This window comes from Bubalus bubalis, chromosome 9 (genome assembly GCF_019923935.1).
Source record: "Bubalus bubalis isolate 160015118507 breed Murrah chromosome 9, NDDB_SH_1, whole genome shotgun sequence".
Taxonomy (NCBI): Eukaryota; Metazoa; Chordata; class Mammalia; order Artiodactyla; family Bovidae; genus Bubalus; species Bubalus bubalis.
The window spans coordinates 71,438,052-71,453,714 of record NC_059165.1 but is presented as its reverse complement, the minus strand read 5'-3'; the positions used below and the strand labels follow the sequence as shown (position 1 = coordinate 71,453,714).

General features: G+C 43.4%; 1 protein-coding gene, 1 non-coding gene and 1 pseudogene across 7 annotated transcripts in view; all 3 read right to left on the bottom strand.

The window, feature by feature from the left end:
* The window catches only part of LOC102409934, a 742,713-nt pseudogene that overhangs the window by 569,730 nt on the left and 157,320 nt on the right, over positions 1 to 15,663 (bottom strand).
* COL23A1 (collagen type XXIII alpha 1 chain) overlaps positions 1 to 15,663 on the bottom strand; it is a 411,900-nt gene that overhangs the window by 373,937 nt on the left and 22,300 nt on the right. For all 6 annotated transcript variants that reach the window (XM_044947718.1, XM_044947715.1, XM_044947716.1 and 3 more), the window contains exon 2: positions 8,181 to 8,247. In XM_044947718.1, the coding sequence (XP_044803653.1) occupies positions 8,181 to 8,247 (67 nt within the window). The remainder of the gene's footprint in view (positions 1 to 8,180; positions 8,248 to 15,663) is intronic.
* TRNAK-CUU lies at positions 6,752 to 6,824 on the bottom strand. Its single transcript has one exon. It is a non-coding gene; the product is annotated as a tRNA-Lys (tRNA).

Sequence of the window (15,663 nt, the reverse complement as noted above, 5' to 3'; positions counted from 1 at the left end):
TCAAGTTCTCATGACCTCTCCTCCAGGGGAGTCATTCAGCAGATATTTATCATCCCTCTTTCATACTCCAGCACTGTCCTAGGCTTAGGGGATGCGTTGGGCAGCAAGACAAGACCAGCCTCATCCTGAGCACCCTCTCGGTGGGTGATGCGATCCAGCTCATCCACCATGCTGTTTCTATAGTCCTCCTCTTAAAGCTGGACTTTCCTGACACACCTTCAAACGTCTCCCATGGAACGAAACCCACATCCCTCCATAATCAAGACCCACCCTCACCGCCCTCCAACCAAACAGAGTTCCCTGACACTCCCAGAGCTCAGCCTCTGCTCAGGCTGCCAGACCTTGTGGAATGTGTCCCCAATCCTAGATGGCTAAGATGCCAACAAGTTTTCAAAACCCTGCCCAACTGTCATCTCTCCCCCAGGTCTCCTTGATCTGAGGTGATCTCTCCCTTCTTTTAATTTCTCTGGGACTTTTTTCCTCTAACAACTGGGTCTGCAAGTCCTGTAACAATCTCAGTCAATATCACCCATAGGACAAACACAAAATTGGGGGTAGAGAGAGATGAATGAACGAACAAATGAATGAATTCTCCAGGGAATTCTGGCGGGGTAAAAAAAAATCAGACACACAAATTATCTTCTTCAACTTTGTACAGTGTGAATAGTGGGATAAACTGCCATTAAGTTACTTAGTTTTACCATAAACACAAGTCAATGAGGATTTAACAAGTTAAAAAAAAGTATCATTTTTAAAAGTCTACAAATAAGAAATAACTCAAAGGGGATAGCAAGTTTTTGCTTCAAAGTACAGTAAGCAACGGTGGCCCACTCCGCTACTCTTGCCTGGAAAATCCCATGGACAGGGGAGCCCGGTGGGCTGCGGTCCATGGGGTCGCTAAGAGTCGGACACGACTGAGCGACTTCACTTTCACTTTTCACTTTCCTGCTTTGGAGAAGGAAAATGGCAACCCACTCCAGTGTTCTTGCCTGGAGAATCCCAGGGACGGGGGAGCCTGGTGGGCTGCCGTCTATGGGGTCGCACAGAGTTGGACACGACTGAAGCGACTTAGCAGCAGCAGCAGCACAGTAAGCAAGTTCCTAAACCAACTAAAACAGTAAACAGGCTGAACAGAGTAACTCTGACCATTTATGTTCCACCGTGTGACATTTGCCATAGAATGTCTCAGGTTTTGTATCACTTCCCCATTGAACTTCATGCTCTCCTAAGCAGTTTCATTCCTCTGCTCAAACTTCCAAACATTTTCACAGAGCAGCCGATTTCTAACTCTGATTAATCTGCTTATTAATTTCTGGAAAGTCACCCTACACTTCCAAGTGCAGTGCCTGTCATTTGGAAACCACATGCCATACCTCTGGGATATGATGCAAGGACACAAAAAGGCACAAAAAGGAAATGAAAACTATTAACTCTTTTTCTGAAAAGTTCCTAATACTCTCCAGGGCAGGTTGAGCCCAGTTAAAACCAGTGCAAACTGGACGGAGCTCCATGTTTGGCACGATGAGGTCTTCCATACGCCATTAGTGGCTGACAAGAGTTCATGGGCCACAGGTTTTCTTTTCCTTTCCAGTTCCCTACTTCTGGGCTCTGTCACTAGCATTTTCTCACCACGTCCCAGAAGAACATGCCAAGAAAGTCTGCCAGGCCTTTGTTGTTTCCCTCTAGAATATTTCCAGCCAACTGCCAACCCTGAATCGCCTTCTCCCTATCTTTCAGTCCTGACTGACATGGGTGAAAATCAGGAAGATAAGAGGCTGCACACAGTGGATCTGGCCTGGCCTGGGGGTAAGGGATCTGGGTTCCTAGCCACCAACTCACTTTCAGGAAGCAGTGCCAGGCCCTGTTACAAACTCTCTACAAGCTCATTCAGTCCTGCATGATTCCATGAGGTAGGTACTATTAGAAACCCCACTTCACAGAATGAAAAACTGAAGCAACAGAGTCATGGAGTTGGTAAGGGACAGAGAATTTGAATCAGGCAGTCTGGGTCCAAAATTCAAGTGTTTGATCACAGAGCCGCACTGTCTGTTGGACCAGTTCAACAGAGGGACAAGACTTAGTGCTTGAAGTAGAGGCAAATCTCTTGTCAAACCCGGGGTCCCTGCTGAGGAGCTCCTGGACACGTCTGGCCAGCTGCCCCCAGGAGCAGGAATAATGTGGTTATATATTACTTGTGTCCACCCAGCTACACCCCTTTTCTCTTTTTCTGAGAACAGCACCCTAATTCTCCTTGAGGTAACCACCCTTTCCCACTCAGCCCACATGATTCTGCTAGTGTCAACCCTCCCCCACACCAGCTGCCCTCAGGTCAAAGAATGGTCACATGACCCACACCTGGCCAATCAATGTGTCCTATTCTCCAAGCACAGCAATTAGTTCAGGGAGAGGCATCTGCCCCAAGCCAGCAAATCAGGATCAACTCTGGGACTTCTTTCTTTAATCATGGTAAAACATAGACAAAGTTTAAATAACTATTTTAACCACTTAAAAGTGTACAATTTCATGGCATTTAATGCATTCACAGCGTTGTATAACCATCACCACTATCCATTTTCCAGAACTTTTCCATCTTTCCAAATGTAAACTCCGTACCCAGCAACAAATGCATGCCAAGTCACTTTAGTCATGTCCAACTCTTTGTGACCCCATGAACTATATAGCCCACCAGCTCCTCTGTCCATAGGATTCTCCAGGTAAGAACACTGGAGTGGGTTGCCTTGCCTTGCCCTCCTCCAGCAGGGTCTTCCTGACCCAGGGACTGAACCCGCCACTCTTCCATCTCCTGCATTGGCAGGTGTGGGTTCTTTACCACTGTTGCCAGCTGGGAGGCCCAGTCAGCAACAATAACTCCCTGTATTAGTCTGCTTGGGCTATCAAAACTAAGCACCACGGTTTGGGTGACTTAAACAACAGAAACCTATTTTCTCACAATTCTGAAAGTTATAAGTCAGAGATCAAGGAGTCAGCACGGTTGGTTTCTGCTGAGGCTTCTCTCCTTGGCTTGTAGATGGCCATCTTCTCCGTGACTTCATATCATCTTCCCTCTGTGAGTGTCTGTGCCCCAATCTCTTCTTACAAGGACACCAGTCCTAGTGGATGAGGGCCCACCCTAATGGCCACACTTTATCTTATCTGCTCCTTTAAAGACCTCCATCTCAAATACAGTCATATTTTAAGAGGTACTATTGCAGGGGGGGTTGGGGCGGGTAAGTACTTGAACATATGAATTTGGGGAGGATACAATTCAGCCCATAACACTCCCCATTCCTCAATGCTGCCATCTTTGAGAATGGGGAATGCTCTACCTGCTGGGGTTGCTCAGAAGGTCTCATCTACTGCTGGAGCCATTAGTGGCCACGTCTCATCCCAAGGAGATGGTGTCTGAAAATGACACAGGGAAGATCTGAGAGATGGAGAGAAACCCCTGAACCCAGATATACCTGACCTCTACTCTATCTCTAACCTCTCCATTCTAGTTGTATGAGCTAATATGTTTCCTCTTTGTTTCAACATAATTAAAAGAGCTAGTTAACGCAAGGAGCTTTTACACCAGAATGGTCCATATGTCCAGGAGGTGCAGGCCGTACCTACATGGCAGTTGTTCAAGTGGCAGAGCCTAGAGTCAAATCCAGGCCTCTCAGGCTCCAGGGGGCCAGTCCCGACCCATCCCTTGGGATGCTCATGTGTTCACAGCACAGTGGGGACCAGGTGGTGCCCAAGTCTCCCACAGAGGCGACTCTGGGGCCACCCCCTGCCATTGCCCTTCCTGCAACATTCCAGAATTCCAAAAGCCCAAACAGACTGAGGGCTCCTATCCTTTCAGCACAGTGACCTAAAGCCCTGCAGCAGTTCCTCCCTTGTGATGACTTTCAGTACAGAGCAAGAGGAAGGCAGGGGACAGGGCAAGACAACAGGCATCCTTTTCACCAACACTTCCTTGAAAGACAATCTGTAAGAACACAGGATGGGAAACAATTCAAATGTCCTTGGGGTGGGAGGACTGGCCCGGTACCTCATAGGACTGCCCAACAGCCTGACAGGATTCCTCATTTAACCCAAAATGAGGCAGCACTGCTCTCTGATCCATGGACTGATTCAGATCATCTCAGAGGGAAACTGCAAACCGAGAAGGCAACACAGGGACAACATATTTGCGTAAAACCAAGAGGGGAGCTACTCACTGAAATGGATCTAAATGACCTCAAAAACTGAGCTGTCCAACTCTATAGCAACCAGCCGCACATGGCAACTTAAGATTAAACAAGCTTTTGTAAAATTTAAGTACAGTCAATTTACAATGTTGTGCTAATCTCTATTGTACAGCAAAGTGACTCAGTCACACACACACATACATTTTTTTTATATTCTTTCCCATTAGGGCTTATTTATAATACGATACATTAGGACCTTGTTTATCCATTCTAAAACAACAATTATAAATACAGTTTGTCACTTATAGTAGCCACATTTCAGGTGTTTGATAGCCCCACGTGGCTAGCAGTAGCTGCTATATTAGCAGAGAGAAAGAACATTTCCATCATCACAGAAAGTTCTATTGGAAAGGACTGCTCAAAAGGACCTCAGCAAATGGGTAAAGGGCCCCCAGAAAGGGGAGCAGGAGAAACAGGGCAGAAAAGGGGAGGGGAATTATTTTTTACATGTAATCTTTTGTAGTACTTGTAGTACACATATTATTTTCCTATTCAAAAATAAACATTTTAAAACTTTAAACACATTTTAAAACATTTAAGTACATAGTAACATAAGAAAAGAACATACTGGAATCCCCAGGGACACGGGTAAGCCACATGAATCTACAGCCTGGAGCTCTCTGCTGAAGGAAGAGAAGTCTCTTCTGGGGCAGGTGTATGAGAAACAGCAGCACCAGGGGGCTCCTAGGTGGCAGCCCCACACACCTGATTCACACCTGGTGTGCAGGAAGCTCCTATGTCCCTTACATTTTGATCATCTCAGCAACTTCATAATTAGAGTGATTAATAGTCCCATTTATTTTAGTTTCCTGAGGCTGCCACAACCAATGACCACAAATGAGGTGATTTAACATGACAGAAACCTATTCTCTCACGGTTCTGGAGGTCAGAAGTCTAAAATCAAGGTGTTGGCAGAGCTAGCTCCTTCTGAAAACTCTTAGGGAGAATTGTGTCCATGCCTGTCTCCTGTTTCTGTGGCTGCTGACAATCCTGGGTTTTCCTGGGCTTGCAGAAGCATCACTCTGGCCTCTGCCTCCATTTTCCCATGGACTTCTCCTCTGGGTGTTTCCGTGTCTCAAATCGCTTAAACCTCTGTGTCTTATATAAGAACACTCGTCATTGGTTTGGGGGCCTACTCTAAATCCTGGATGACCTCATCTCAAGATCCTTAATTATGTCTGCAATGACCCTATTTCCATGTAAGGTCACATTTACAAGGATCAGGGGTTAGGACTGGGACGTATCTTCTGGGGGGACACAATTCAACCTCAGCTATATTGTTTTATAGACAAAGAGTTCAAGGGCCTCTCACTTGCCTGAGGTCACAAGGCTAGTTCAGAGCACAGTTCAGCCACTCATCCCACCACTGACTCCAGTAAGAGAAGAATCTTGACCTTCCAGCCCAAAGCCTACCCTCCTTTCAGCCTCAGAGCTCCCCGAGCACCCACTTCACAATGGGCAATACACACAGAAGAGCCGCCCCCTTCTCTGGCCTGGCTTATCTGCCTGCTGCATCCTAGGATCTGACAAAAGACTACACTGTCCCCTGGGCCGTGGGAAGGAACGGGGCCCGGGGGATCCGTGGGCATCTCAAATGAGATGGGGATCCAAGTTACAGAGGGTGGTCTCCATGTCCAGACGCCAAAATTCTGGAGGGCAGATCAAAGCCAGAGAGAAAGGGAGTGAGTTAAGGCTTCTGGTATTGGAGGAAAAGGTCTTTGTGCTTCTTATGGCAGAGGCGAATGTGCTAGCCTATGGGGTTTCACACTGATAAAAGGTTCTAGTCTGAAGGGCTCAGATCAATCCTCCAGCTCAAGATGACAGGAGAGAAAAAGCAGACGTGGACATGGGTGTGCCCTGCAGCCTGACACAGGCTGTGATGCCACACCCCCTGGGCTATGCTGGCCTCACCTGCCAGGATGGCCTGGGTACAGCCACAAGCCCCTCAGACAATGAACGACAGCACGGTGATGCCTGGAGAGGAGGGCAGGTCACCATGGTCTGACCAGCTTTCAGCCTCCATGCTCATACAAGAGACCTTCTTGGTGGGTCAGGAGTCCCTGGGGGAAGACAGGACACAAGACTGCCTCCAGGTCCTGGCCTTTGACCTGTATTTCCTCCACAACGTCAAAAAAGCCTGCAAAGCCCACTCCAGTATTGGAATCATTTACTGATACAAACAGTGAATTGCTGGCCAAGATTTGGACCTGGTTTGCATATATTTGGGAGCTCCATGTCCCCTCACTGCCTCCCTTCTCCCTCTCCATCTATCATCTGTATCGATGATTTTCAAACTTTCAGTCAGCAACCCACAGCAAGGAACCCATTTCACACTGGCAATTGCAAATATAAATAGCTGAAACAAAAACCTCAGTATTTTTATTCCAGTCTCTGCTAGTTCAAAATTTCAGAACACTGGCTACAACCCACATAACTGATTTTAAGTCTCATAAATGCATTGTGATTCCCAGGTTTGTTTGTTTGTTTTTGGCCACACTGCTCAGCTTGTGGGCTTTTAGTTCCCCAACCAGGGATTGAACCTAGGCCCTCAGCAGTAAGAGCGCTGAGTCCTAACCACTGGATCACCAGGGAATTCCCAGTGACTCCTAGTTTTTAAAAATCTCATCTACATAATTCACATGATTTTACATCCATACAATACTCAGAAAGAACAGGGAAGGAACAAAGGGATTATTTTATACATTTTGCAGATCAGCCAGAAATTCATTGATGGAACTGAAATTTTTTCCCCCACTGAATTGCAACTTCTGACTTCCTGATCTGCTCATGATGTCATTACTTATCATGTCCTTTTCCATTCTATTAAAATCTCAGAAAGAAAGTGAAAGTGAAGTCGCTCAGTGGTGTCCGACTCTTTGAGACCCAATGGACTGTAGCTTGACAGGCTCCTCTGTCCATGGGATTTTCCAGGCAAGAATACTGGAGTGGATTGCCATTTCCTTCTCAGAGTTCCTATCAAAGGCTAGCTCAAGCTCAACTCCCACTGGGTCCCCAGAGTCTGAATTTCCACAGCACAGGTCCACCTTTGTACAAATCTCAGGGCATCTCCCAACCTGGAGATAATAACCATCGGTAAGCTTAGTTTCTGGACCAGGTGAAATGGCTTCAGAAATGCCAGGCAGTTTGTCTAATGGAAAGCATGATAGCAAGGAATAGGGCGCCTGGGTTCAGCTCCTGTGTTCTCTCACCTTGTCTGGCATGGTGAGATGTCTGGGAAATGTTATGATTTTTCACTTACTCGCTGGTATTATACACTGTTCTATGAGAGGACAAGTTTAAGCCCTGAACACAGTGGGGCTGAGACTACACCCTAAATTCTCAATCATAATATGTGCAGAGCTCTAATAAGGACAACCAGAAGACCTAATATGGATCAGGATTTGAGTCACATGGACTAGGAACCAACAAATCCTCATTTCTAGTCACAGCCGTCCTGGTCTATACCACCAAAATCCAAGAGACATGATTATTTGAACAAGTCAGACCATGTTTACAGCTCCTTTCCTCTTCCTCTACCATTATTCCCTCTATCTTCTCCCTTATGTTTGAAACAGAGCTAAGAACACAATGTTAACACTGTGAATGGTTCATGCTTGTTTCTCCATCTTTTTTTCCCTCCGTCTTTAAAAAGGGATGGCTGCTACTTTCCTAGCATTTGAGCCTTTATTATTAGTCATCTCAAAGAGTTTTTAGCTCCTCCACCAATACCACTGTCCTTATCTAACCAAGTCAGTTAATTTTGCCTGAATATGTATGACACACTACTGCCAAAGATGTAGGAAGAAAGGATGATCCACAAGGTACCATAGATAGCCTGAAACCTGAGATGATTCTCTTGACCATGGCTTTGGCAGTTTTGAGCAGACAGAAGAGAGAAGGCCAGGTCTCTAGAAGTCAGGAGCCAGCAAGGATTGAACATCCACTTACCTGGGGGGCAGACACAGTCTGTCGGTGCTTCTCGAACTGTCCGGATCTTGACTGGTCCCTCCAACTTCTGAATCAGGAAGAAATGGGGGGGGAAATAAGGATGAGTTTCGGACGACATGGGGTAAAAGTGGAAAAATCAGCAAAAGCCAATATGTGAAAGATCTACAGTGTTGGTGCTGGTGCTCTCAAGAACAGTTTTTAAAGGATCATTAAATTCTATAGGCAGGTTTAGACTGGGAGAAGAAACAGAAATAAACACTAAGCAATTACTTGGGAGTCCTTGAATAGAAAGTGGCAGGTTTATGCTTTGTAACATTTTCAAATATAAATCCGGGAATGACAAAGGGACCTGCAGTCCCTGGTATGAAGACAGGAGGGCAGAGCAGAGGGAGGCCAGGTAGGGCCAATCAAAACTTACTTCTGTAAGAGTTTTATAGTTTCTGGTCTTACATCAAGTCTTAATCGAAATTAATCAGTCTTTTAATCCACTTTTAGTGTATCTTTGTGTATGGTGTTAGGAAATGTTCTAATTTCATTCTTTTACACAAAGCTGTCTAGTTCTCCCAGCACCACTTACTGAAGAGGCTATCTTTTCTGCATTGTATATTCTTGTCTCCTTTGTCAAAGATAAGGTACCCACAGGTGTACAGATTTATCTCTGGACTTTCTGTCTTGTTCCATTGGCCTATATTTTTGCTTTTGTGCTAATACCATACTATCTTGATGACTGTAGCTTTGTAGTATAGTCTGAAGTCAGGAAGGTTGATTCCTCCAGCCCCATTCTTCTTTCTCAAGATTGCTTTGGCAATTCAGAGTCTTTTGTGTTTCCATACTAACTGTGAAATTTGTTATTATAGTTCTGTGAAAAATGCCATTGGTAATTTGATAGGGATTGCACTGAATCTGTAGATTGCATTTAGTAGTAGAGTCATTTGCAATATTGATTCTTGATGGAAATGTAAATTGATATAGCCACTATGGAAGACCGTATGAAGACTCCTTTAAAAAGTAGGATCAAAACTACCATGTGACCCAGCAATCCCACTACTAGGCATATATCCTGAGGAAACTAAAATTGAAAAAGACACATGTACCCCAATGTTCATTGCAGCACTGTTTACAATAGGTAGGATATGGAAGCAACCTAGATGTTCATCAACAGATGAATGGAAAAGAAGCTATGATACATATATACAATGGAATATTACCCAGCCATTAAAGGGAACACATCTGAGTCAGTTCTAATGAGATGGATGAACCTATAGCCTATTATACAGGGTGAAGTAAGTCAGAAAGAGAAAAACAAATATCATATATTAATGCATATATATGAACTCTAGAAAGATAGTACTGATGAACCTATTTGCAGGGTAACAGTGGAAACACAAACATAGAGAACAGACTTATGGATGTGGGAAGTGGGGAGGAAGGAGAGGGTGGGATGAATGGACAGAGTATGGAAACATATACACTACCCTATGTAAAAGAGATAGCCAATGGGAATTTGCTGTATGACTCAAGGAACTCAAACCAGGGCTCTGTAACACCCTGCTGCTGCTGCTACTGCTAAGTCACTTCAGTCGTGTCCGACTCTGTGCGACCCCATAGACGGCAGCCCACCAGGCTCCTCTGTCCCTGGGATTCTCCAGGCAAGAATACTGGAGTTGGTTGCCATTTCCTTCTCCAATGCATGAAAGTGAAAAGTGAAAGTGACGTTGCTCAGTCGTGCCTGACTCTTAGCGACCCCATGGACTGCAGCCCACCAGGCTCCTCCATCCATGGGATTTTCCAGGCAAGAGTACTGGAGTGGGTTGCCATTGCCTTCTCCGCTGTAACACCCTAGAAGGGTGGAAAGAGGGTGGGAGGGAGTTTCATGAGTGAGGGGACATATATGTACCCATGACTGATTCATGTTGCTTTATGGCAGAAACCAATACAATATTGTAAAGCAATTATCCTTCAATTAAAAATAAATAAATTTTAAAAAAGCTTACTCCTAATAGCTATCCCTGATCCAGAGACCACCCCCATTGAACCTCAAGGAACCCCAAAGCCCCCTTGGCTGCAGCCCCTCTAGCCCATAGGCTTCAGACCCACTGGCTTAGGCTTAATGCAACCTGATGATATTTTCCTTCTTTCTTATCTTGGCCTAGGAAATCTGGTTTAGTACAATTTAACAAGAATCTCTACACATGTCCAGCCCTGTGCTAGATTTGGCTGAAGGGAAAAGAATTACCGTAGACAGGTAGGCAAAAGGCCCAGCTCTGCTACTATGACAACTCACAGCACAGCCCTGGCATTATCATCACCTGATGTGAGGCCTGAATTATTGTCCCTGCTTCACAGGTGACACAGGCTTGGAAAAATTAAGAAATTAATCCCCAATCCCATATCTGGATTTAGGGGAGTGAAGCAATTGACCCATAATCCCAAAACTAGCCAAGACTTGAGTCTTGACAAGAATATACAAAGTATTAACCTTTTTCTTGGGAAAACAAAACAAAACAAAACAACTTCCTAAACATAAAGCAAAGCAAATCCCAAATGTGTTAACTTGAGTTAAAAATGCATACCACCACTAAAAGGGTTACTGAAGGTTCAAACCTTAAAATGCAATTTTTCTCAACAATAAAAATTTAAAAATGCAAGTACAAAGACCTGGAAAATAGCACAGCAAGCAAATGAAAATGTAATTTTTAAATCATTGTTTTAGAGGAAGTAAGAAAGGCACTCTCAGTTTTGAGCCCTTGACCACCAAGCCTGGAAATTTCACACAAGAAGGGTCTGAACAGGGAATTCCCTGAAAGTCCAGTGGTTAGCACTCTTCACTTTCACTGCTGAGGGCCTGGGTTCAATCCTTGGTCAGGGAACTAACAAGCTGCAAGCCATGTGGCCACAGCCATCAATCAATCAATAAATGGGGCTGAACAGCCCAGCACCAGGAGCCTGAGATAAAAAACATAATCAGGGTAGGCTCTGGTCCCTACAAAGCACTTTTCAAGTTCCACCTCCACTCCAACCTACTAGCCTCACCCTCATTTTCCAGATGGGCCACAAAGACTGAGACTGAAAAGAGCTGGAGTTAAGGTCAAGGTTTTAGAGAACTGGAGGATGTACGATTATGAACCCTGTGATAGAGGTCTTTGTGAAGGCAGTACCACAACAAAACTTCTCTATCCTCCCCATACCTTTTGAAGTGCCATCCCCTCCCTCCCTCCCACCAACCAAAGGCCTTGGCTGGCCTCTTGGCCCCAGGTTCTCAGCCCCAGACTCCCACCTGTCACTCACTCCTGGTCAAACCTGAGGCCCTCTGCCTAGAACTGCCCACCTGGCTCAGAACCACCCTGAGAGCAGCCCAGGGTGGCAGAGAACATAAAGAAGTTTCCCCACAGCTATCACCGTCTCCTACCAGGTAAGTGACAGCAGCAGCAGATACCTCTCCCACCCCCACCTCACCCTGTGCCCTGGACTCTGAAGCATCCCGGCCACGCCCATCCTCACTGAACTGGAATGCCACAGAAGCTGCCCTGATGCAGGCACAACATCAGGACCTCAGAACTCACTTCCCCTCATAGTACTTGCAGGTACTATTACAGATTTCAAAATTTACTTGGATAAATAATCCAGCCTTTTAGTTTAAGCCAGTCTAATTTGAACCATAAGCTCTCATCTGTTTTTATCATTTCTAGAAAGACTAGAAGCTACACTCTTTTCTTCTTTTTTTTTCAGCAACAAAAGCATTTAATGCTAAAAAACAATTCACTTTCAACAAGTGCCATCATATCTGGGCAGCTCCCCGACGACGGGAAGGGGACTTTATCAAATGCTGATAGGAAACACAATTACTTTTAAGCTACTCTTATCTTCAAACAAAAACTAAACAGAAACCTATTGAAGAAAGGGGGAAAAATGTATTGTTAAGGCTACTAGATGGGATCACAAATAACTGATTGAGTTTTTGTTTCGTTATTTATTCTAACTCCTTCTGTGCATTTGTTTTTCTGGATTAGATGGTGAATCTTCAAAATTTTATCTCTTAGTCCTCCACTCTTTCCCCATTTTAGAGTCCCTAACTCTGGAGTTGAAACAACCTGACTAGGAACATAAAAATGAAATGTCTGTATTAGAAACTCAATCCCATAATCTTTATTTCAATGCCTTTTTTTAAATTCCTGAGAAAATCTTTTGTGTCCTGGTTTGTAAAAATGACTCAAAAGCCTCAGCTTTTTATACGTACCCCAGCATCTGCAAACAATATGGTCTTGGTTTTACATATGCAAACAAGTCCTAATTCCAAAAGTAAATAAAGAATGAATTTCTGAGAAAAGACTCAAGACTTTGGGAGTTCCCTCCAAAAGAACTGAGGAGAACTTAGAGTTGGGGGAAGGGGTGGCAAGAGCTGAGAGAAAACTAATCAGGGAAAATCATGGTTTCCAAATTTTCAGATGATAAAATTTATCAGTGATCTATTGAAGCATTAGTCTCAAACACTTCATCAGTTATTTGATCACATCCCTGAACAGCTGCCTTTTGATGAAATAAAGATTAATATACAAAAAGGATTATATAATGTTTCTGCAAAATGCTACAAAGAAAGCCACAAAGGCATTTCTATCCTTTGACAGAAAATTCCTACTCTAGGAAATATATCCCAAGGAAATTAATCATTAGGAGTAAAAAAATTATATTCATGATTTGTTGCACTGCAAAACAGTGGGTATATTTTAGTGAAGGATGATGAATCCCTTTCATGAAACTGTCATATCTTCATGAAAAATCATTATGAAAACTATGTAGCAACACAGAAAAATGTTTATGATACAATAAATAATGTTTACATCTGTGTAAAAATGCAGCCATGGAATGGCAGCAACTACCAAAACATCTACCCACTTGGGTGTATGGATCATGGTGATTTACTTTTTAAAAAGTTTTTTCCACGCTGTAATATCTTCTCAGTGGAAAAAAAAAAATCCTGGGGAGGAGAAAAGCCAAAATGAAGCCCTAAAATTTCCTTGCCTAGGGCAATTTTTGAGTGACAGACATGATTCTGTCTTCTCAGGAAGCCCTAATTTCAGGATCAACCCCGATAAAACACACAGGCACCACAAACACCAGAGGAAGGCTTGCAGAAGATCAAAGCCCTGCTATAGTCACATCCTCTCTGCCTTCCTTCCAACCCCTGTAGGGAAGGGCCCATGGGTACATTCTGATAACCACCAGCAACTCAAGAGAGCAGCATATCCTGGTCTCTTTAACAGTCTTTTTTAACATCCCACCATGGTCATGATGATTTTGGTGATGATAAGGGTAACAAATATAAAGTATTATTACCACCAAGTTTACTGATTTCTTATTATGTGCCAGGCACTGTGCCAACAACTGTTATCCTACTGAGTCCTCCCAAGAACCCCATGAAGCTAGGACAAGGTTTAGACTCATTTACAGATGAGAAAACTAAGACTCAGGGGAATGTAAGTGTCAGGACTGGACTTGAACCCTGGTATCGACTAATTTCAATCACAAAGTAAGACAACCTCTGTTTACAAGCACTTTTCATGTCTAATAAAAAAGAGTTGCTGTAAAAAATCCAAGCCATACAAAATGACAGAGACAGAAATTAGGTCAATAATTGCCAAAGACTGAGGGAGTGGGAGGAATGAATCACAAAAAGACTCATGGAGGAGCTGTGAGGTGAGAGAACTGTTCTGTATGGTGCTGGGATGATGGATATACTCCATGCATTTGTCAAAAACTATTGGACCATACATTACAAAGAGGAAACTTTAATGGATACAAATGTTTAAAAAAATCAACTAGGATGTTGAAAAAGTCCAGGATGGAATGTAGGCTGAGACAAATTAATGTAACTATATTAAAATTACATGATATAACCTCACTGAAAGTAGTTGGGAAAAACGTGCAGCTGACCTGAGTCACTTTGCAAAATAGTGTTTCAATTGAGAACTGTGGGCTGAAGTTCCTATACTCTGGTAGGTATAATTGTTTCACACAGGGGTATAGGGTGGCAATTTTGAAATTACTATGCATATATATTGGGGTTGAGCAAATAAGTAGATAAACTATGGGTAATGAGAGTCAGGTTTCTCACTGTCTGAGAAAGAAGTTATAAATAAGCAAAGGAGGAAAGCTAAAATGAACAGTGTGGTGCTGGATTGGTCAGAGACATCACCATGAGGTCATGCTTTTGTTATATCCACAGACAGATGCATAGAGAAATAATTACAGTTATGTGAATATAAAAGAGTACACATGTACTCTTTGTGCCTTTGCTGTTTGCAGAGAAGACCTACAACCAATGGCACCCTAGTAGCAATAAGCACATTCAGCACCCAGATCTTGGTTTCTAAATACCATTCTCCAATGGAAAGAACCATGACTCCTTGGAGAAATGACTGCTTCTAGAGCCAGGACAGGAAAAATATAAGACAAGCATGGAGTATCTTGTAGTATCAAAAAATAAAGAAATGCTTTAAGGGTGGGGAGGGCAGGTATATCAAAGAAACAAAACAAAGTGAAAGAATTCAGAATGGCCAAAGCTGGAACAATGTAAACAACAAAATAAAGGATGTAGTACTGAATTAAAATCCAAATAACAAATTAAATACCTATGAGTCCATATTGATATAAATGATTGGGTAAATAAATAAACAAATAGGGGAAAGAGACAAATCTTTCTTACAGAAGAATTCTAAGTAATATATGTAGATACTTCTGTCTCCAGGAGGTAGAGCTAAATTCCCCTCTCCTTGAGTATGGCCTGGACTTAGGAACTTACTTTCAAAACGTAGAGTAGGAAAAGGAAAACAGTAAATTTATAATGGAGAAATCTAGCATATACCACTTTAATCAAGTGATCAAGGTTAATGTCAACAGTGATAGGTCATGTTGACATCACAGACCACTGACGTGATGTCGTGACAGTGGCAATCCACCCGATTGGTATTTTCCCCAAATACTCAGAACGCAGTCTAATCATGAGAAGCATCACACTAGTCCAAATTGAGCAACATTCTACACAATACCTAACCAATATGCCTTCAAATTGTCAAAGTCATAAAAAGCAAGAAACGACTGATCAGGTGTCATAGATTGGAAAAGATAAGACAACTAAATGCAATGTGGTCTCCTGGATGGGGTCCTGGAATAGGAGAAGATTAGAGGGAAAACTGGCTAGAAGACCTAAATGCAGTCTGTGGTTCACTTAAAAAATGGGTACAGATCCTTGGTGGTCCAGTGGTTAAGGGTTCATCTTATAATACAGGAGGTGCAGGTTGGCTCCCTGGTTGGGGAGCTAAGATTCTAAGATCCCACATGCCTCAGGGCCAAAAACCAGAATGTTAACAATAGAAGCAATATTGTAACAAATTCAATAAAGACTTTTTAAAAAATGGGTAGCAGAATTACAGTCACTAGCAACTGATTATCAGAGAAGGCAATGGCACCCCACTCCAGTACTCTT